Raw genomic sequence first — 21527 nt, forward strand, 5'->3', positions numbered from 1 at the left:
CACTTGCTCAGGGTCATACAGCTAATATTAATAGAAGCTGAGACAGGATGCAAAACCAGGACAGTCTGGCCCTGAAAACTACGCTTCTCCTACTCTGTGGGGCACTTGTTCCACCAAAGGTGTCAGGCCTTAGATCAGAAATACCTATACTGCAAAGGTAAAATATAAACAATAACCAAAAAGGAGTAATTAGGAAACTGTAAATCAAAATCACAGTATGAGACCACTTTATGCCTGCTTGGATGGAAATAAGGAAAAAGACAAGACAGTAACAAGTGCTGGTGAGGACGTGGAGAAATTGAAACTCTCATATGTGGCTGATAGGAATGTAAAATGGGGCAGCCCCTTTGGAAAATTTTATCAGTTCCTCAGAAGTTAGACATAGAGTTACCGTATGACCCAACAGTTCTCTTCTTAGGTGTGTGCCCAAGAAAACCGAAAGCAAACATCCACGTGAGCACCACCGTTGGTTTATCCATTCTTCCATCCGCGGACATTTAGGCTGTTTCTACCTTTAGACTGTTGTAAAGAACACTGTTAGGAACATTGGTGTATAAATATCTGTTTGAGTCTTTGCTTTCCCTTCTTTTCACCTAGAAGTGAAACTGGATCTTTTAGTAGTTCTGTGTTTGTTTCTTTCTTTGTTTTGAGGAACTGCCGTTACTGTTTTACACAACCGCATCATTTTACATTCCCACCAGCAATGTCCAGGGGTTCCAGTATCTGCACATCCTTGCCGACACTTGCTATTTCATGTTTTTTCTTATAATGGCCACCCTGATGACTGTGTAAGTGTGTTATCTCCATGTGGTTTGGGTTTGCATTTTCCTACTGATTAGCTTTGATGAGCATCTTTTCAAAACACAGGTTTTGAGTGCTTATTAGTCATTTGGATACATTCTTTGGAGAGTATCTATTCAAGTCTTTACCAATTTTTGAATTGCTCTTTTTTGTAGTTGTTGAATTGTAGAAGTGAGTTCTTTATATATTCTGGATACTAATCCCATATCCTATGTATGATTTGCAGTTATTTTCTCCCATTCTGTGGGTTGCTTTTTGCTCTGTTGATGGTATCCTTTAATGCTCAAAAGTTTTCAGTTCTTATGGAATCCAATTTATTTTTTCCTTTGTTGTCTGTAGTTTTGGTATTATGTTGGTTAGGGATATTTTGATTGCATATGACAAATGCTATTAATCTGAACAGGAACTGTATTAGTGAATGTAAAGAAAAATTCAGAAGTAGACCTAGATCAGATATGGTTAGATCCACCAATTACAGTGATGGCATCAGTACTCTCTCTTTTTATATCATTGCTCCTGATTTTCTTTTCTTTTTTAAATATTTATTTTTTTGGCTATACCAGGTCTTAGTTGTGACCTGTGGGATCGCAACCCAGGCTCCCTGCATTGAGAGTGCAGAGTCTTAAGCACTGGACCACCAGGGAAGGTCTTCTCTTGACCTTCTACTGGACTACTACATTCTCATCCAAGTCCTTTCCAGAAGCACCAGGCTTCCATGGCCCTCGCGGCTAATAATCCTGGGAGGGAAACTTTCATGCTGATTCTACCAAAATCCTGGGGTACACCCTAATTGGTTTCCCCGAACCAATCACTGGTAAGGGGTCTGGATGGATGCTCTGACTGACCAGCTCTGGGTCAGGTGCCCACTTTGAATGAACAAGGTTACCATGGCATGGAGGAGGGGGCTCCCCACAGCCAGAGATGCTTGACAGGCAGAAGGGGTCCAGGAATCCAATGGGCAGCTGGGCTTAGGAGGCTCTGTTTGAAAAGTCATACCTCATCTCCGATTTCCCATGGAGGCTTCTGGAAGTAGAGGGAATCCTTCTAGTTGATTCCTTAAGACTTCCTGGAGGAGGCAGCATTTATGGGGCCCTATGATTAGTGAGAAGGTGAACCTTAGCAAGCCAGGTCCCAGGCAGGTTGGGCAGAGCAGTGGAGAGGCTGGACTGGCCTGTCACCTGAGTGCCTCCCTACCCCAGCCCTGGTGCACGGTAGGAGCTAAGACTATAGACTCTGATCCATACTGCCTGGGTTTATAGCCCGTCACTCCTTCTACCTGTGCTACCTTGGGCAAGTCAACTAACCTCTCTGTGCCTCAGTTTTCCCACTTGAAGTATAAAATGGAAACAATACCAGTATTATCTCATAGGTCATGCTGAGGATTAAATGGGGTATTGTGTATCCGCCACACCAGGCTCAGCTCTTGCATCATTATTATTATAAGTTTGATCCGCTTTTCTGACTACACATGCTGGCACACTGGCTGCTCCAGCTGTGTTCACCGTCCTTCCATGTGCCTCATCCAGTCTCTGCCCTTGCTGTTTTCTTGTCTGAAATGCCCTTGGCCTCTGTGGACACTTGGCCATTTTGTTGCTGCCTCCTCTATCGAGCCTTCCCTACCCCCAGAACCATCACTCCCTGCCTGGGCTTCCATCAGGCTCTGGGACAGGATGTCTGCCTCGGACTGTGGGTCTTCAGGTACTTGTATGTTCCTTTTCTATGCTGAGCTCCTGAGGGTGGGATCTGGGTCTCCCATGTCGTTGAGTTCACAGCCGGAGCCTGCCGCCTGCCCTGTGGAGCGATCCAGGGGCACAAACAGCACCGAATGGGACACGATGGAGAGCACAGCTAGTCTCAGGAAGTGAGAATGGCTTGGCGCCCTGTGGTTTATGTGCGAGTGGATGGGTTGCATGTGAATGCTGAGAACAGAGGGATCAGCAGAGACTAGGCTTGTTCTTATCCCCAGGCACTGGGAAGCCATACAATGCTTGGACGGGGGAGCACTGAGGTTAGGTTTTTGCTGAGCAAGGACCTCTCTAGCTGCAGAAAGGGGATGCATTGGCTGGGGAGGTGGAAGACACGGAGTAGGAAGTGGCTGCTGAATAGGCTGAGGCAGGGACCGCAGGATGAGAGGAGGGGACAGCCTGACAGGTATAAAGATGGAGAACAAGCAGAGCTTGGTGATTAATTTGAAGTGGGGCCTTGGGTTTCCCATCGGGGAAATGCAGTGAGTGGGGCCCTGCCCACCGCCCCCCGCACCAGCCTCTCCTCGTGAGACTGGAGGGTAGCCGTCACGTGGCACTGATCACGGTAGCCAGTTAGTAACCGTCTCTCCAGGACAGTCCCATACACCTGCCACAGTCCATTCACTCCCCTGGGTAGGGTCAAGGTCAAGCCCAAGGCCAGACATGGAGGGGGCTTGGTCAGGTCTGCAGGCTCTAGGGACCAGAGCCAGGCCTCCTCACCAAGCCCCGAAGGGAGACCTGGGTGTGCTGATGGGATCATTTGTCCCCTTAGACAGAGTGGGGCCTGGGCTCCTCTGCCAGCCCAGACCCTCGCTCCTGGGAGCACATGGTTTCTTCCTGTTTTGACCTCCTCAGCCGTGCCTCCCAGAGGCTGGTAAGGAAGGGAAGTGTGCCCTAGGAACAGCGCTGGAAACAGTGCTGAGCACTGAGGCCAGGCCATAGCCAGGTTCTGTTGCAGGAGGAATTCCACCCCTCCCCAGCTGAGTGTCCTCAGGAATCATGAGTCCAGCCCCACGCACCAGGGCTGAGACTGGTGGTGATTCAGTTGCGCAGTCGTGTCCAACTCTTACGAGCCCATGGACTGTAGCCTGCCAGGCTCCTCTGTCCATGAGATTTTCCAGGCAAGAATACTGGAGTGGATTGCCGTTTCCTTCTCCAGGGCATCCTCCCGACCCAGGGATGGAACCCCGTTCTCCTGCCCTGCAGGTGGATTCTTTACCAACTGAGCTTCCAGGGAAGCCCTAGGGCTGAGACTAGGGCCCAGTGTCTCCCACACCTGACACTCATTCCAAGGCCCATAGAGCTGTGTTTATCCCAGGAGCTGAATGCCTGTCTTCTCTGGGCCCCAGTTTCCTTAGCTGCCGAAAGGGTGTGAAGGAGAAGAGAAGAGAACTCAGGAAGCTCTAAGACCCCTCTCCCCACTCAGAAATGGGAGGGCCCACGTGGGCTGGGCAGTTGGAACAAGTCATCCTTCTGGGCCCCTCTGAGTCCCCGTCTACCAAAGCCACACCCTTGCTTCCCCTGGGAAGAGACTGGGGTGGCAGGCTGGGGGACAGGTTCAAGAACAGAAGACCTCCATAGACTCTACAAGGCTGTAGACCAGGGAAGCCCTAGGGCTGAGACTAGGGCCTGTTGCTCTGGGCCTTGGGTTCCCATCTGTGATCTGAGGACTGGAATGGGTTATCTCTGAGAACTTAACCCCTCCAGTCTGTCTTCCCAGCAAGACGGCTGTCAAAGCTTGTCCAGGGGGTGCAGAAGAGGGGCGAGAGCCTGCTGTGAGCCAGGCATTCAGGGCCCCTGATTTGGCCCTACCACCAGCTGGCCCTGCAGCCTCCCTTTTCCAGGGCTGGGGCTCCTCTTCAGGCCCTGTTGTCTCACATTCAATCCATCCTCCATCCAGCAGCACAAAGAGCCTCCTAAATCTCAAATCTGATCACACCTCTGCTCTGCTCTACAAACCATCTAGGGTTCCTTGGTTGGAGCCCATGAGGCAGAGGCCAAATTAGTGGCCTGGCAATTGTGTGTTTTTGGTCCCTATTGGGACTCACCTCCTGCAAACACAAACACTTGTGGATACCTGTGCCTTTATATCTCCAGCACGTCTCTGTGGGGAACACCCTCCCCTTCCTTGTCCATAGTCCACTAAAGAAGCACCTCCTCCAGGGAGCCTTCCTTGATAACCCAGGCAGGGATGGGGTCTTTTCTGTCTTCCCAGAGGCCCCATCTGTCTTTCCATCAGCTGAGGCTTTCCAAGGACAAAAACCAAAGCCCAGTGAAATTCCTGCATATCGTAAGGCTCCCTGCAAATGCATGGCAAATGAATGAGTGAATAAGTGAGTAAGTGGGTAGACAAGTAAAGATTGCAAGTGAGGCCATTTCTAAGCTGGCCTGTGATGAAGTTATGAGTAAGAAGCCCCGCTGAGTGAATACCTGCTTGCAGCAGATTCTGGGCTAAGTGTTCTAGGTTCATTACTACATTTGAGCCCCAACAGTGCTGGGAGATGGGCATTGTTATGTCTATTTTATCATTAAGGACACTGAAGCTCAGAGAGGTAAAGTCACTGTTAATAAGTTGCAGAGCCAGGATGGAAACCAGGTCTGCCAGGTACCAAGATCTGCAGAGGGAGCTGTGATGGCTGGCAGAGGGTTGGAGATGCCAGGAATGGACATTTGACTCTAACTGACCTGGACCCCACCCAGGGGTCAGAGTAGGTTTGGCAAAGTATATGGGAGTAATGGGGAGAATTAGAATAACTGGGCTCGAATAGTTCTGGGTTTTCCAGGGAGCTCTGAGGAGAGACCCACTCCCACTCTGGGAGTGGATCCTCGTATTTTGTATGATCAGGGCTGATACTGGGGGATAGCTGAGTGAGCTTTGTGCCCCCACCCTCACCTGCTCTGTGATCAACAGCCCACCCTAGTCTGTGATACAGACAACTGATGTTTTCTCAAACAAATATCATGAGCTATGTAAAGGTATCAGTCCTCTCACCTACCTCTCCAGAATTCCCCAGTTCCCCCTAAACAGATGTTCTGGTGGTACCATGCCTATGCAGAGCCCCACCCCAAATTCCCAGCAGAGTCCAGGCTTTTTCCTGGAAGCCACAGATGAGGCTCCCCTCCCCCCAGCCCTGCACCAGCCTCAGCAGGAGTGACACCAAACAGAAGTCACCTCACAGTGGCCTGTTTTTTCTGAAAGCCTTTGGCATCAAGGTCACTTCTGAGATTGAGATTTCCTTGTGATGGGGCTCAGATAGTCACTGGTTCCCAGGCCCCATCTCACCTCGAAAGACAGAGCCCACTGCTCTCCCCTGAGCTGGGCCCAAAGACTCCCTGCTTTACCGTGCCTGGGGCTCAACTGTATGGGCGTGAGAAATGGGGGCAGAGAGGGCGGAAGTGGAAGCAGAGCAGCAAGGACTCTTCCAGAAGCTTGATTGTGAAGGAGGAAGACTGTGCTTCTTCCTCCTGGAGAGACACAGGTCAAGGAAGAGGTGTTGCTAAGAGGAGAGCTGAGCATGGAGAGTGTTGTGGGCTGAGGGAAGGAGCCAGCAGGGGCGAGGGCTGGGGCCAGCCTTGTATTTATTTCTGTGACCCAGGGAGTTGAAGGAGGCACCTCTGAAAGGCGTTCCTTTGCTCTGAAGGATGAGTTGCAGGCTGTTGGGGTTGAGAGAAGGCCCAACAAGAAATATGGGGCAAAGTTTTGGATGAGAAGGGAGAGAGGCTGCTCTGGGACAGGCAGAAGTTTGGGAGCTCAGCCAAGCTGAGTGGCTATCAGTTCCTGGGCTTCAGGGCCCTGGGCTGAGTCACGTCCTTCATCCACATTTGGCTTGGCAGTGCGGGGCTGAGCAGGCTGCTGGTGCCAGGGATGAGGGATACAAATGGAGGAGCTGTGATCTCAGGAGTCTGGTGTCCTGAGGTTAAGGGCCAGGCTGGCAGGGGAAGGGAGAAGGGCCAAGAAGATGCTGGCCCAGTGCTGAAGGCCTCCAATTCAGAGGCCCTGGTGCAAAGGGAGTGATGGTGTGCAGGCTGGAGGCTCTTGGGGGAGAGCAGGGTAGAGCTGGGCCAGTGTAGGAGGTGGAGGAGACAGAGACCTTGGACAGACCAGGAGGAATAAGCAGGCAGCCCAGGCCCACCCAGCCATGTCCTGTTCACCCTTCTCAGCTGGGACTGCCCATAGCCTGAATCTCAACACACACCACCAGTTAGGGGCAGCTCCACGGGTCTTTATCGGCCCACACTGCAAGTACCAATTGCAGCTTGCGATATAAACACAGCCTTGAGATTTCTGTTCCTAAGTCTACTCTGTTCTCAAACTAGCCCTAGAAATTCATCCATCCATCCATCCATTCAACAAATATTTATTGAGTACCTACTATATGTCAGGCACCACCCTAAGCACTGGGGATGCAACAGTGAATAAAATATGAAAATCCCTGCCCTGGTGAAGTTTATGTTCTGATGGGAGGAGATAGACAATAAGCAAACACATAAAATGATACATTTAAAGATAGTATGTGCTCCCCTGTCCAATAAACCATTGATGTCTAAAAAAAAAAAAAAGATGATAAACACTAAGGAGAAAAACACAGCAGAAGAGGAGATGAGTGTGTGCTGGTGGGAGGTTTAGTTTTCACTGGAGTGGAGGGACAGGGCCTCACCAGGAAGATGTCATTTGAGTGACCACCTGAAGGAAGTAAGGTCTGTCCTGTGTTTTTCATACACACTCCACACACCAAAGTGTACCCCACACCAGGACCCCCTACAGCACCCAGTGCCCCTCCACTCAACACCCTGAGCCTGGCAGGTGCCTGACTTTGCTCTCTTCCTCCCAGGCCACCTCTCAGATGCCCACAATGGACTGTTCCTCCCACACTGGGTTGGCCACAGATGGGACCCCAGTCCCACATATAAAGATGAGGAAAGAGGCCATGCCCCCCTCACAGTCCCCAGGCAGGGAGTGAGACACGATGGAGGCAAAGGGCTTTGTCCCCAGGTTTGGAACTGGTTATGGCCTCCTGACCTCTTGCCTGGTTTCTGGACTCCACCACTGGGTTCCCTGGGCCTGGACATGCACCCTGGACTTGCTGATGGGAATGAAGACCAGCTGATGAATAGTCTTGGGACAGTCTCTGCAGGGTGTCCTGAGGGATTGGGGGCAGCCAGCTTCAAGGCCCCAAAGGCAGGTTAGACTGGGGAAGAGAAGCAGTGATGGGGGCAGCACTCAGGCTTGGTATGACAAAGCGTATGTCTCAGTGAGTTCTCTCAAAGTGAAATGCAGTGACCTAGGAGAAAAGGGGGCTTCCTGGTAGCTCAGCTGGTAAAGAATGAGCTCCCTGTCATGGGGAGTATGTGAGCAGGGGCCAGACAAACCTGTCAAAGAGGCTTCAGGGAGCCTCCTTCTCTGATGGGTGGAGGAGAGCTCTGTATCAGATGCTCTTAAGACGTCTCTGGCCTGGTGATCCAGAATGCAGAGACTTATCATTGACCCCTGAGCTCTGGGGTCCAGTTGGGCCTTTTGTCTCTGCCAGGTGGGCTCAGGTGCTGGAGATGGTCATAGCAGGGCCAGGCCAGGGGGCTGCCTTTTGTGGGTAGTGAGGGGTTCCTCTGAAGTTTTCTCTGCACCCAAACCTTGCCTGTGAGAGTTGGAGACATAGTTACCTACCTTTGGGGCCTCCGTGTCTGTCTGTGAAGTGGACAGGACCGTAACCTGCAGTAAACATTCAGGCAGTGTGGGTGGTCTGCCTTTCCTGAGGGTCAGCGGCTGGGGGACGCAGGTAGGCTCAGAGGTGCTATTCCTGTGGCCGTGACCTTCATTCCCCCTGACAAGTCTTCTGTGTCATCAGCCAAGATAAAGATCTGATTTGATTGTTTTGCTTTATTTTATTTTGCCAGGCAGCACCAAGGACAGAGCCCTGAGGCTCATCTTTACAGACTGATCCACTCGTCCGGCATTTGCCAGTGCCTCTTGGGAGCTGGAGCCTGTGCTAGTCTCTGGGGCCACAGAGGGAAAGCAGGCCTTGTCCCCAGTTCCTAACAAAGTTAGAGAAATGAGGGTGTCTGGCTAACATTGTCCCTTGAGTTGTTCTTTTCTGCCCTGACTCCTGGTCTCCATTCCTTTGTCCTATCTCAGGCCACTGAGTTCCCGAGAGACAGGATGGAGTTGTGGATTTACTGTATACTTTGAGAAAATTCCTGATCTCTCTGGCGTCAGTTTTCCTGTAGGGAAAATGTCACCTCTCTTCCTGAGCATAGACTTTATCATTATTCAGATCTGTGTACTACCCCTGGCTCACCTCTGACTCACCATGTCACCTTGGGCAAGTCACCAGCCTTCTCAAAGCCCATTTCCTTGTCTTGTAAAATGTGGATAAACAGCTCACCACATAGGGCTGTCAAAAGAGTGAAAGAGATCCTGCCACAAAAGCACTTACCTTCTGGGTAGCCAAGAAGCTATAGCAGTAAAGTTGTTTGGGAAAATGAGGCTTGGGGAGGTGAAGTGACCTGCCCAGGATCACACAGCAAGGGAGTGATGAGTCTAAGACTAGACCCTGGATTTCTGCCTTTCTAGTTTCCTTCTCAGGAGATATTGAGATGGCTGGTCACTCCAGAAGCTGATGGGAGAGGGGCTCTCCTCATGGCAAATGAATGGGGGGTGCTTCCTGGCTGCCCCCATGGAATCCAGGTGGGACCTGACAGTCCCTCAGTCACTGCCTGCCCCTCTGCTGGTATCCTTCAGGCTCATGGCCAGTTCCAGCCTCCACTGCAGGGATATTACGATTCTAAGGCCAAAGCTGTAAAGATGGGCTGTTGGGGGCAGCCCATGGGGAGGGGAGGCAGCGGGGTGCAGGACTGTAGGCAGGACTCCTGATTTTAAGTGACAATCCTAGGTTAAACAGACTGAAGCATAAGGGGAACGTATTAGCTCATGCCTTCAAAAAGTCAAGTGCAAGGTAAATCTCCAGGCATAGCTGGAATCAGGTGCTCGATGGTGTTCTCAGGAACACCTCTGTGTGTTCCCACCTCTCAACTCTGCCATCCCTTGGCTTTATTTTGGACAGTCTCCTCCCTAGTGGTAGTATCTTCAGTTTGTAGGACAGTGCCAGGCACATAGGTAACCTGGCTCCAGCAGCTCCAGGCTCACTTCCTACTAGCTTTGCAAACCCATTGGGAGACCTCACTCCTTTCCAGTGTTCTAGCAAACACTCCAGAACTGGAGGTGCCCAGTGAAGGTTGCCCATCCACCCCTGAGCTAGTTACAGGGCCTGAGGAACTCACTCTTGTCTCATTGGCAGATCTAGGTCACAGGCCTTTCATTCCCAGATCCTCAAGGCTCCAGGGAAAGAAGGAGGGGAGGCTGTCATCATGAGAGGGGTCTGGGAATTAGGTGGGAGAAACTACAGAGGAGCAGAACCATGATGGCCTGCAAAACAAGCCAGACAGCTGGACCCGGGCTGTTTCTTCCCCAGTGGACTAGAGCCTGGTTATCTGGGAGGATAAGTGGGTTTTGAAGGTACTAGTGGAGGCTATCAGCCATGTGCACCCCTTGCAGCTAAATAGCAGGGTCCTTCATGAAGGGAGATCCAAGTGGTGCACCTCCATGGGGAGATTTTAGAAGTGGGACAGACTGGGGGGTCCAGGCAAAAATAAAGACACTCTCACACTGGCACTAGGGAAGAGGGCTTACTGAAAGGTCCTGGAATCTCTCAGAACCCTGGTCACGAGGTGCTGCAGCCCCATGGGCATGGACTTGGAAAGTTGGCCGTTATGGATTCTCCTTCTTCCGGCAGGGGTTGTCTGTTGCAGCTGGCTCTCTGGGCTGTGCTCTGTGGCATAGTTCCTCACCCCAAGACTGCCTGTGACTTCTCAGCTCTTTGCCCACTAGGTCACCATGATCTCAGACCTCCTCATACACACACGTGCCTAAGAGAGAAACTCTTGCTAACTTTGCCAGGCCTCAGCTTCCTCATCTGCAAGGTGGGGTTGGTAACTGTGAAGAGTAAAGGAGATAATGGCATGTGAAGTACTGGCAACTCTGAAGAGTAAATGAGATAATGACTTGTGAAGTATTGTTGCACAATAAGAACATCTGTCCAGACTGTGGTGGGGATTACATGAGCTCACCAATGGACAGCTGGGGCCTGCACACAGTTGAGCTGTAGGAGAGCCAAGTTTCTTCTTTACTCAACCTGTAGAGGCTAGAGAAAGACTAGAAGCAGCAGCTTCAACTCCCAAATTCCCCAAAGCTGTGGCTTCCCCTTCCTTACATTCAAAATGACTATTTTAGTTCCAGCTTTAATTTCTATTTAGCAGGAGGTGAGAAGGGGAAGTGGGAAAAGAAAAGAGAAATCAAGTTTCTTTTTCTCTGTGTGCCATCCTCCTGCCAAGTTTTGCCTGCTTTTAAAGACAGCCTGGTCCCCCAGGTGAGACCAAAACCCCTCCAGGAGGGGTTGGCTGTGCCCCGGCCCACTGTTCTCTGGGTGCCAGGGAGGAACGGACCTCGGGGATTTAGCCATTTATCTAGTGACAACTCAGGCTCAGAGAGGGTACGTGGCTCACTCTGGGTCACACAGCAAGTTGGTGATGGATCCCAGCTTGTCTGACTCCTCAAGGGAAGGAAACTGGGTCTTGATCTCTGTCATCCTGTGCCCTTGCTGCTAAGCTCACAGACCTGGGGCGGGGTGGGGGGTGGGGGGGGGGGAACAGGCAGACAAGAGGGTTTCCAGGCCTTGTTTCCCAGAAGGCAGACAGGCAGGCCAAGGTTAGGAGGCCTCTTCCCTTGTCCAGCCTTGTCTGAGCTGGCTCCTGGCCGTCTGGCAGGTGGTGACTCAAGCTTCCAGCTCTTGCCTCTGGCCAGCAGGCCGCCTCATCCCTTCCCGATAAGAAGGCCTTGGGGCGAGGTTTGGAATGGGATGAGGCTACAGAGTCATCAAAAGGGGTATCTTGAGACTCCAGGATCCAAGGGGCCCAAGGAGCTTCAACCCACCAGTTTTCTCTTATGTCTAAACTGGATTGCTTCTGCTACAGGCAGAGACCAACCCCAGGCATTGTTGTTTGAACTGAAAGTAGGAAATGGCAGAGATAGTCCCCTCCGAGGGATGAGGGACTTCAGTGTTTCCACCAATAGCGTGCATGGAGTGGAGCTGGGCGGTGAATGCTTGGTGTCTGGGAGACACTCCCTGGGTCTCCTCCTCAGCTGGATGGCTCGGCCCTGGCTCTGGGCCCTGCCAGTGTCCCCAGTGGCTCCTGAGAGTCGCCTCACCCAGGTGGGGGATCTGAGAACAAGGCTGGAGCTTGTCCGGGCATGAGTGGGAGAAGGGCTGGGGCATGGGTCAGGAGGAATTGAGGTTGGGAACCCAGTCCTGAGGTTGCTCAGCGCCAGCCCCAGGGGCCAGGCTCCCGCAGTTGTAGAGACGTGCCCCCAGCCCTCGTCTTAGGGCAGCGGTCGGAAGGCGGCAGGTTGACTATCCTGGGTAGTCTCCTGGCGCCATCTCCTGGCCAGAGGCCCTCAGTGCCGGGAAGAGTGAGGGAATTCTCTGGCTGGACCATCTAAGCGTGGGCTTTGGGCGAACAATGGAAAAGGTGGCTGTAGAGTGAGAAAGACCTTTTGAAATGCCACCAATCTGGGACACTTTGGAAAACTCACTAGCCTTCCTGAGTCTTAGTTCCTTAATTGGTAAAATGGAGAGAATAATTTCCACCACTACCTGCCCAGGACAGCAGATAGAACATCCAGCTCAGGGCGGGCAGTGAAGAAATGAAAGATACCTGGTGCCGATGACCCAGATATCTCTGGAGACTGGGGTGCTCTAAGGGAGCCCAGAGCTGGTCTTGGAGTGGATTCATTCAGTTAACAAACGTTTATTAAGTACCTATTGTGTGCTAGGGCAGCTCACATACAGAGTTCATTTAATTCTTACAACAGCTTGTGTGGTAGGTACCAATAAAGACTCCTGTTTTATCGATGAGAAAACTATGAGGAAGGATAGGTGGGATGATTCAGAGACAGTGAGTGAAAGTGTCCCAGGCAGAGGAAGCACCATGCGATGGGCCCAGGGGCTGGAAAGCCTGGTGGGGAAAGTCCTGGTGGTGCCACCTGGGCTCTGCTTGAGCTTTTATGACAGGCCACCCTTCCTCATGCTTCCCAACTGGTCCCCTCTTCACACAACTTATTCCACGCTCTGGTTGCAATATTTATACTTCATTTCTCACATCCTGCCTGGGATGCCCTCTTCATTCTATGTGTCCAGGTAGTCTCTGCCCTTTAAAGCCCAGCAGCAGACGTGCCTTCTCCAGAAGCCCTTCCAGGTGGACCCATGACCCATAAGACCTGAACTTTCCCTCCTAAGCCCACCCAGAGGGCAGGAACTGAGACCCAAGCCCTATCCTGGGGCTGACACCTTCAGGAAGTCCTTGGAGCTGCTCCCATTCTTGGGACAGACACCCTGGTGGGGGCTGGGAGTGACCGAAGGAGGTCGTCCTGGGAATCCAGCAGTGCTGGACTGAAGGCCAGGCATCGTTACCCTCCTGAGCTCCAGCACAGCACAGATCAGACCGGGACATCCACCCGGTCAGCTGGCACAAGCGACCTCCTAGCACAGACTCCAATAAGCTTGAGCACAACTGAACAAGTGTTTTGTTTTTAAATATCTGTTTATTTATTTGGCTGCACTGGGCTTAGTTGCTGCCCGCAGGATCTCCACTGCGGTATGCAGGATCTTTAGCTGTGGCACGGGGCTCTCTAGAGCATGCAGGCTCAGTGGTTGCTGTGCTCCAGCTTAGTCGCCCCATGACATGTGGAATCGTAGCTTCCCAATCAGGGGGTCGAACCCACATCCCCTGTGGATTGGAAGGCGGATTCTCAACCACTGGACCTCCAAGGAGGTCCCTGACCAAGTGTTTATTGGCAGTTCAAACCTGAATTTTCTCAGTTTGGTCTAAACTTTTGGCCCTGCCAGAGTCACACAGTGATTAGGCACCAAGATAGAATGAGAACCTGGACCTCAAACTCCTGAGCAGGGACCATCCCCTGCACCATTCTGTCCCCGCTCCCTTATTTGCCTCCTCTGCTCCAAATGAAAGACTGTCTCCTCCAGGTCACCCCCTGAGTACTGTCTCCACCACCAGAGCTGGCCCTCTTGGGACGGCAAGGAGCCATAGCTCCTCCTCTGGTTGTCCTAATAGCTGGTTCGGTGGTGAGGAGCAGCCAGGGGAGGGCTGGCAAACAGGGAGAACGCACCCAGATAAGTTCCTGGGGCATCAACTCTACCCCCACAACCTACACCCCTCACTCCCGGGGAGCTCTGGGCCTGCAGTGTTGAAGGGACTAGTGACTGCTACGTGGGGGAACGTGGGAGGATCTGATGGCATATAGTTGCTCAGTGCATGCTTGTGAAGAGAGAGAAAGAGGAAGGGAGAAGGTGGCTGAGCAAGTGAGTGCCTAGGTGGGTTGTCAGGAGTGAGCTATTGAATGAATGAAGAAAGGGGATAAGATTGGGATTGAGCCTGTACACTATTGATACTGTGTCTAAAATTGGTAACTGATGAGAACATACTGTGTAGCACAGGGAACTCTGCTTAACCCGTTGTGATTACCTGAATGGACGCAAGTCCGAAAGGGAGGAGATACATGTATACATATGGCTGATTCGCTTTGCTGTACAGTAGAAACTAACACAACATTGAAAAGCAACTGTACTCTAATAAAAATTAATTTAAAAATCTAAAAATATCAACACCCCCCCCCCAAAAAAAAGAAAATGGAGGGATGGGTGGAGGAGTAACCCAAAAGATGGGTCTGGGTATTACAGCTAAAGTGTTAGTCGCTCAGTTGTGTCCAACCCTTTGCCACCCCATGGACTATAGCTCGCCAGGCTCCTGTGTCCATGGAATTCTCCAGGTAAGAATACTGGAGTGGGTTGCCGTGCCCTCCTCCAGGGGGATCTTCCTGACCCAGGGGTTGAACCTGGGTCTCCTGCATTGCAGACAGACTTTATCTTCTGGGCCAGCAGGGAAACCCCTCTTTAGGGGTTAAAGAGGGCCCAAAAGTTCTGTAATCACCAAACTACTCATTTGTTAGATGAGAAGACTGAGAGAGGGCCGAGGAGAAAGGAAGCTGTCAGATCATTGGGGCTGGCCTTCCACCAGCAGTCTCTGTCCTCTCCACCTCTCTCTGCATCCTCATCACCCAGTTTCTCCTGCTGGGGTGAGGAGGGTTCCGGGAAACAGAACTTTTCTCCGCCTCCTTGCTCCTTAGATTCAGTTTCCATCAGGCTTTGGTGTGAAGGGCAGCGGGGAGGGGGCAGTCCCCGCAGGGGCTATTTCAGTCAGAGACAGACGTGGCAGGAAACAGAGGAAGCTGCCCTTTCAGAGGTGTTACAGCCCAGGCCGAGAGCAGAAGAGTGGAGAGCTTCATGTCTGGCCTCCCCTTGACCCAACACACTTGGGGCCACCAAGGCGTGCGTTTCGGGGACAGGAGGCTGTATGTGAGTGTTGGTACACCTCGGGGGCCATGGGCCAGGGCGGAGAAGGGGGTGGGCAGGCAGGCTGGGTGCAGCACTGACCTCAAGAAGATCCAAGATTTGGGCAAGGGGGTGGGCAGAGAGGAAGGGACTCCACCCAACTGGGGGATCAGAAAAAGAAAGAAGTAAGCTTAGATCTGGAGCTTGATGGACACTGGGTTTTGACAAACAGAGATGGGTTAAATGGCATTTTGTGTGGAGGGCACAGCAAAGATGGGGAGGCTAAAGAAGAAGTCTGGATCTGTGACTGTGAATGGCTGTGTGGCGGTCTCGGGCTCTTAAGAACAGTGAGTGTGGCAGGAGAGGAAGCCGCAGAGTGAAACACTTCATCTGGGTGCAGAGGTGAGGTCCTAGTGAGGCTGGAGGGCTTGGCAGGAGCCTAAATGTCAGGACAAGAGCTTGAGTTTTTCTCCAAAGGGCCAAGGGACCCAGAGAAGGAGAGCCCCTATTATAAAGCACCACGCACCACACACACATACACACCCACACACACACACACACCCCCACACACACACACACGCTGCAGACAGAGCGGCTGGAGCCCAGGAAGAGGCTGGGGTGTGGGCACATGGCCCAAGAGTGAGTGACAGATGTGAGGGCCCAAAAGAGCCTACGTCAGCCGCTGCTTGGAGGCAGGGACCACACAGGCCCTCCTTGGGGACCAGCTCTTGCCGGGAAGTGGGAGAACCGCTCACCCCGCCCAGGTCCTCAGAGGCTGAGTGGATCAGGAAGCCAGGGTGACAGGCCCACCTTTCCCGGATCTCCTCGAGCAGCCCCTGCTTCCTTCCAAGAGGACCGGTCTTACCAGGGAGTGGGAGGCAGAAAACACCCAGAGCAGGAGTGGGCTGAACCAGGAGATTGGGACTGACACTGCTATGTATAAAATAGATAACTAATGAGAACCTGCTGTATGGCACAGGGAACTCACTCAGGACCCTGTGGTGACCTAGTTGGGGAGGAAATCCGGAAAAGAGTAGACTTCTGTTTACATATGACTGATTCACTGGACAGCAAGAAACTAACCCACCATTGTAAAAATTAATTAAACAGGGGGAAAAAAGCGCCTGGAAACTCCAGTCACCCGAGTCAGAAGGCTGTCTCTCAGGGTGGTGTCTGAGGGCAACAGACCTCCCCAAAGAGAGTTCAAGGGCACAGCACGGTTCCTTCTGCCCAGTTCCTCCTCCTCACCACGACCTTCTGTCCTAGCAGGCTGCTATCCTCTCTGACTCTGCCTGCTCCGGCTTCTTCCCCACCTGCGGTCACCCCGGGGGGCCTCTCACCCCTCTCCACCCATGCAAATCTTCAACCACCAGGGACTTGCTCCATCCTCCATCCTTCTCTGGAAACGTCTTCTTTCCTATGCTTCACACTGGTCTCCCCCTTCAGATTGACATATGAATATGACTACGTATATGTGTGTGCATGTATCTGTTTCTGCATCCACCTGTCTACATCTATACACTGTGCCCCATGCAGCGGGCAAGTAGTGAGTACCCATTAAATGTCTGGCATGTGAAAATATGATTACTGGAGCAGATAGCCTTTCCCTTCTCCAGAGGATCTTCCCAACCCAGGGATCAAACCCGGGTTTCCCGCATTGCAGGCTGATTCTTTACCAGCTGAGCCACAAGGGAAGCCCCATGTGAAAACAGGAGAATGAAAGAATGGCCGGAACCAATGAATGAATGAACTTTATCCTGCCTGAACTAATCTTGACTTCTCGGCAACAGTGGGGGGACCACTGTACTTCCTCCTCTGGCCTCCACCTTGTGCTTAACTGGTCAGCTGGGTGCCCCACACTCCCAGCACATGGACTATAGCCCCAGGAAGAATGTTTGATAATTAAAGGTGATGTGGGATACAGACTAGAGAATCCAAGCATCATCATTTTTCAGTTACCCAGAAATCAAATTTTAAGTTGGGATAAATTAGTTTGGGAAGTTATGTTTTACTCTAATATAACTTTTAAAAATCTTATAACTTTATTAGGTATATTTACATTAAGAGTAGCTCACACTTGCTTATGCCAGGCACTGATCCTCATGACAAACCTATGAGGCAGGTACTGTATTATCCCTTTTTATAAATAGGGAAGCCAAGCACAGGGGTTCATTAATGGGCCAAGGGCCACACAGCTCATATGTGGCAGAGCTGGTATTTGAACCTGGACATCTGGACCAGAGCCCATATGCTTGGCTTCAACCCTCTATTGTTCTTTGAGTGTATTGGCAGGACTTCATGTTTTTTCTGGGCCTCAGTTTCTCTTATCTGTAAAATAGGAAGAGGGGATGATTTGAGTCACTATCCCAAAGGTTTTCCTTTGCAGGACCATTGGATTAAAGTTGTGAATTCTCTCTGGACGAAATGGAAATGCCATTGGGGAGGTGAGTATCAACAAGTCAGACGATCCCAAAAAGGGACCTCTTAAAACATTCGTGCAGCTGGCTCCCCCAAAACTCAGCCTGAAGGGACGAGTGGAAGGACAAGGTGTAGGATACAAAAGCATGGCATGGCATTTACTAAGCATACTGTGTATCAGGTCTATAACAGTTTTACTGACAAGCACACAGGCCCAGCAAAGGCAAGCAACATTCCCCAGGTAGAACAGCATAGAAGCAGAGAAGCCAGGATTTGAACCAGGCCTGCCTAGCTCTGAAGCTAGATTTATAAGCTTTCCACTCCATGTCCATGGGTCACGCTAAGTTGCCTCCTCTTAGACAGGCAGTTGGGTTCTGGCTCTGACTCTCCTAACTCTCTGAGATTGAGCAGTCAGTGCCCCTAACTGTGCCTGGATTTTCCTCTCTGTAAAGTAGCTGTAGACTTGGTAGGTCCCTCAGCCATTTGCCTTTGTGGGGAAGCTCTTTTCTCTGTGGCCACCAGAGGGCACTGTGGCCTCAGTGGCTTCGCCAGACCTGCCTTTGTAGCCTCAAGTCCAGTGAAAAGACATAGAGAACTCTTAAATCACCTCCTTTGCAACTGAGCACGCATACCCGCAGATCACCACCTTTTCCCCATTTTACAGATAAGTAGACTGCAACCAAAAGAAGGACCATGGATTTGGAAAATGGAGTCCAGGCTGAGAAGGTGAGCACAGCCCTTAGCCCAGAAGTGTGCTGCTGCTGCTGCTGCTAAGTCGCTTCAGTCGTGCCCGACTCTGTGCGACCCCATAGATGGCAGCCCACTAGGCTCCCCCGTCCCTGGGATTCTCCAGGCAAGAATACTGGAGTGGGTTGCCATTTCCTTCTCCAATGCATGAAAGTGAAAAGTGAAAGTGAAGTTGCTCAGTAGTGCCGAACTCTTAGCGACCCCATGGACTGCAGCCCACCAGGCTCCTCCATCCATGGGATTCTCCAGGCAAGAGTACTGGAGTGGGTTGCCATAAGTGTGACATTCTGCTAATATTGGTTAATTAATTAACAGGGTCTTCCCTGCCCAGGGCCCCAGTTTGGGCTCTGAGACACAGACCTGGCACTTCTCCTTAAGAGCTTTTTAGTCTGTGGGAAAGAGATAGACAGGCAGGCCCACCATGACTACCATCCCCAAACTCCAGGGAGCCCAGGGAAGATCTGCCTAGCATGATTTAGCGCCTCTGACTATATGACATCCTGAGAGATGGGTGCATCATTCCCCCATTTTCAGATGGGAAAACTGAGACTCAGGTAAGGTATTAATATACCGTGTCACTCGACCAAAGTCACATCACTAGTAAGTAGCAGAAAGTGAAAAATGAAAGTGTCAGTCACTCAGTTGTGTCTGACCCTTTGCAACCCCAAGGACTATAGCCTGCTGGGCCCCTCTGTCCATGGGATTCTTCAGGCAAGAATGGAGTGGGTAGCCATTCTGTTCTCCTGGGGATCTTCCCCACCCAAGGATTGAACCTGAGTCTCCTGAACTGCAAACGGATTCTTCCCTGTCTGAACCACCAGGGAAGCCCAGTTGGGATTCAAACCAAAGCCTGTCACTCTTCTCTTACAGGGGAGCCATTTGACTAGCATTTTGAAGGATGAATAGAAATTCATCAGGAAGGTTGGTGGGAAATGAATATTATAGAAAGAAAATGAATTGGATTTCTCTCAAGTTTGAGCTTTATTGTATTCTGGATTTCGTGAAAGTAAGGGCTGTGAGGGGCTTTGGTGGGGTGGTGAGTATCAGCGATGGTCCAGGTGGGGAAATCAAGGCCCAGAGAGGGACGGGGGCCTACTGGGTGGTCCACAAGTGTGGTCACTGACGGATCGTGTGTTGCTTCCCCAGCCTCTCTGGATGTAGGAAGCCCAGCTGAACAGGCATGGCATGGGGCAATGGCACAGGCCAGGCCCTGGACGCACCGCCCACCAACTGCGTCTACCGAGAGACCTTCAAGCAACTGCTGCTGCCACCTGTGTACTCGGCAGTGCTGGCGGTGGGCCTGCCCCTGAACGCCTGTGTCATTGCCCAGATCTGCACGTCCCGCCGGGCCCTGACCCGCACGGCCGTGTACACCCTGAACCTGGCCCTGGCTGACCTGCTGTATGCCTGCTCCCTGCCCCTGCTCATCTACAACTACGCCCAAGGTGACCACTGGCCCTTCGGAGACCTCACCTGCCGCCTGGTCCGCTTCCTCTTCTATGCCAACCTCCATGGCAGCATCCTCTTTCTCACCTGCATCAGCTTCCAGCGTTACCTAGGCATCTGCCACCCTCTGGCCCCCTGGCACAAGCGTGGGGGCCGCCGGGCTGCGTGGCTAGTGTGTGGAGCTGTATGGCTGGCCGTGACAACCCAGTGCCTGCCCACTGCCCTCTTTGCCTCCACAGGAATCCAGCGGAACCGCACGGTCTGCTATGACCTGAGCCCGCCCGCCCTGGCCACCCGCTACATGCCCTATGGCATGACCCTCACGGTCATCGGCTTCCTGCTGCCCTTTGTCGCCCTTCTGGCCTGCTACTGCTGCCTGGCCCGTCGTCTGTGCCGCCAGGATGGCCCAGCAGGGCCAGTGGCCCAGGAGCGGCGTGGCAAGGCAGCCCGCATGGCTGTGGTGGTGGCAGCTGCCTTTGCCATCAGCTTCCTGCCTTTCCACATCACCAAGACAGCCTATCTGGCAGTGCGCTCTACACCTGGCGTCTCCTGCCCCGTGCTGGAGGCCTTTGCAGCAGCCTACAAGGGCACACGGCCCTTCGCCAGTGCCAACAGCGTGCTGGATCCCATCCTCTTCTACTTCACCCAGAAGAAGTTCCGCCAGCGGCCACATGAGCTGCTGCAGAAACTCACGGCCAAGTGGCAGAGACAGGGTCGCTGAGTCCACCAGGGCAGGACACCTGGGGGCAGGGCAGCCATTGTGTTTGCCACTGTGACTAGGGCACCAGAAGCTCCACCAGCTCCAAAGCATGCAGAGAATTAGAGCTTAGCCCAGCTGGGCATAGACTGAGGCCCTCACAGACCCCGAAACTTCAACAACTATTTATTAAACCCTTTTTCTGAACCAGGCTCCACAGGTACAGAGAGAGACAAGCCTGGGCCTGGTTCTCCAGAAGGCTCCAAGAAGCCATGGAGAATTCAGAAGTCATGTTAAGCTTCTCACAAAAATACAGTATAACATGTACTATGATTGAGGAGTATGCAGCATACTTTGGAGTCACCAATAAAGGGAGTAAAAGAAGATGGGAAACGGAAGTGAGAGCTTCTGGGAAGGGCCATTTGACCTGGGTTTTGAAGGATGAATATGAGCTCTCTGGGGTATGTGCTATGTTCTATTCATTCAGTATATCTTTACTGACACCTTGCGCTTGGGCCTGATTTGGTTCCAGGGCCCCAAAAGAACCATCTCGAGCCTAGCCCCATACAAGCTCTCAGTTACTGGAGGTACAGACGCTGATACAGTCATGTCAAGACTGTGACAGAGGGAGGCATGGCTGGGGGGCAAGGGTGCCCAGAGGGTGCCCATGACCCAGTCTAGGAGTCTCTCGAAGGGACTGGGGGTGGGGGCATTTTATCCAGATATTGATGGATGAGTGGGAGCTCTGAAAATGGAAGTGGGGAGCACTGGTTAGTACAGCCTGGGCTATCCCTGTGCCAGGCTCTGCCCTGGGCAGATAGGCAGAAAGCTGGAGTGGAGGGCATGTGGTTTCTTGTGTATGAAGTCTGAGAAAATAAGAGCCGTCTCGTGGCCATCCTCCAGACAGTGGGAAGAGTGGGGCAGGTGCTCCAGGCTGGGGGGCCTCAGCGGAGGAATCAGGGAGCACATTTTAGAAGGGGTGGGGCTTGAACTGGGAGGAATCTAAAAAGCACAGTGGAGGAGGCTGCATCTGGTAGAAGCACTGTGTCTACAAAACCCAGAGGCAGAGATGTGCCCAGGCCGATTATAAAGCGCCAGTGAGTTGTAGATAAGCCTGGGGTTGGGTGTGGAGAGGGGTGCCAAGAAAAGGAGCTGGGTGGGACTAGGGCATTAAATGCCAGGAAGAACCCAGATCCCACCTGTCCTTCACTTGCC

At 52.1% G+C, this 21527-nt stretch overlaps 1 protein-coding gene across 1 annotated transcript; it reads left to right on the forward strand.

Moving 5' to 3' along the window:
• Window positions 1-17390: 17390 nt before the first annotated feature.
• P2RY6 (pyrimidinergic receptor P2Y6) lies at window positions 17391-20336 on the forward strand. Its single transcript, XM_068989197.1, has 3 exons — window positions 17391-17448; window positions 18087-18148; window positions 19316-20336. The coding sequence occupies exon 3, from the start codon at window positions 19350-19352 to the stop codon at window positions 20334-20336; it is 987 nt and encodes a 328-aa protein (XP_068845298.1). The 5' UTR covers window positions 17391-17448; window positions 18087-18148; window positions 19316-19349.
• Window positions 20337-21527: the final 1191 nt, after the last annotated feature.

Source organism: Capricornis sumatraensis, chromosome 16 (assembly GCF_032405125.1).
Source record: "Capricornis sumatraensis isolate serow.1 chromosome 16, serow.2, whole genome shotgun sequence".
Lineage (NCBI taxonomy): Eukaryota > Metazoa > Chordata > Mammalia > Artiodactyla > Bovidae > Capricornis > Capricornis sumatraensis.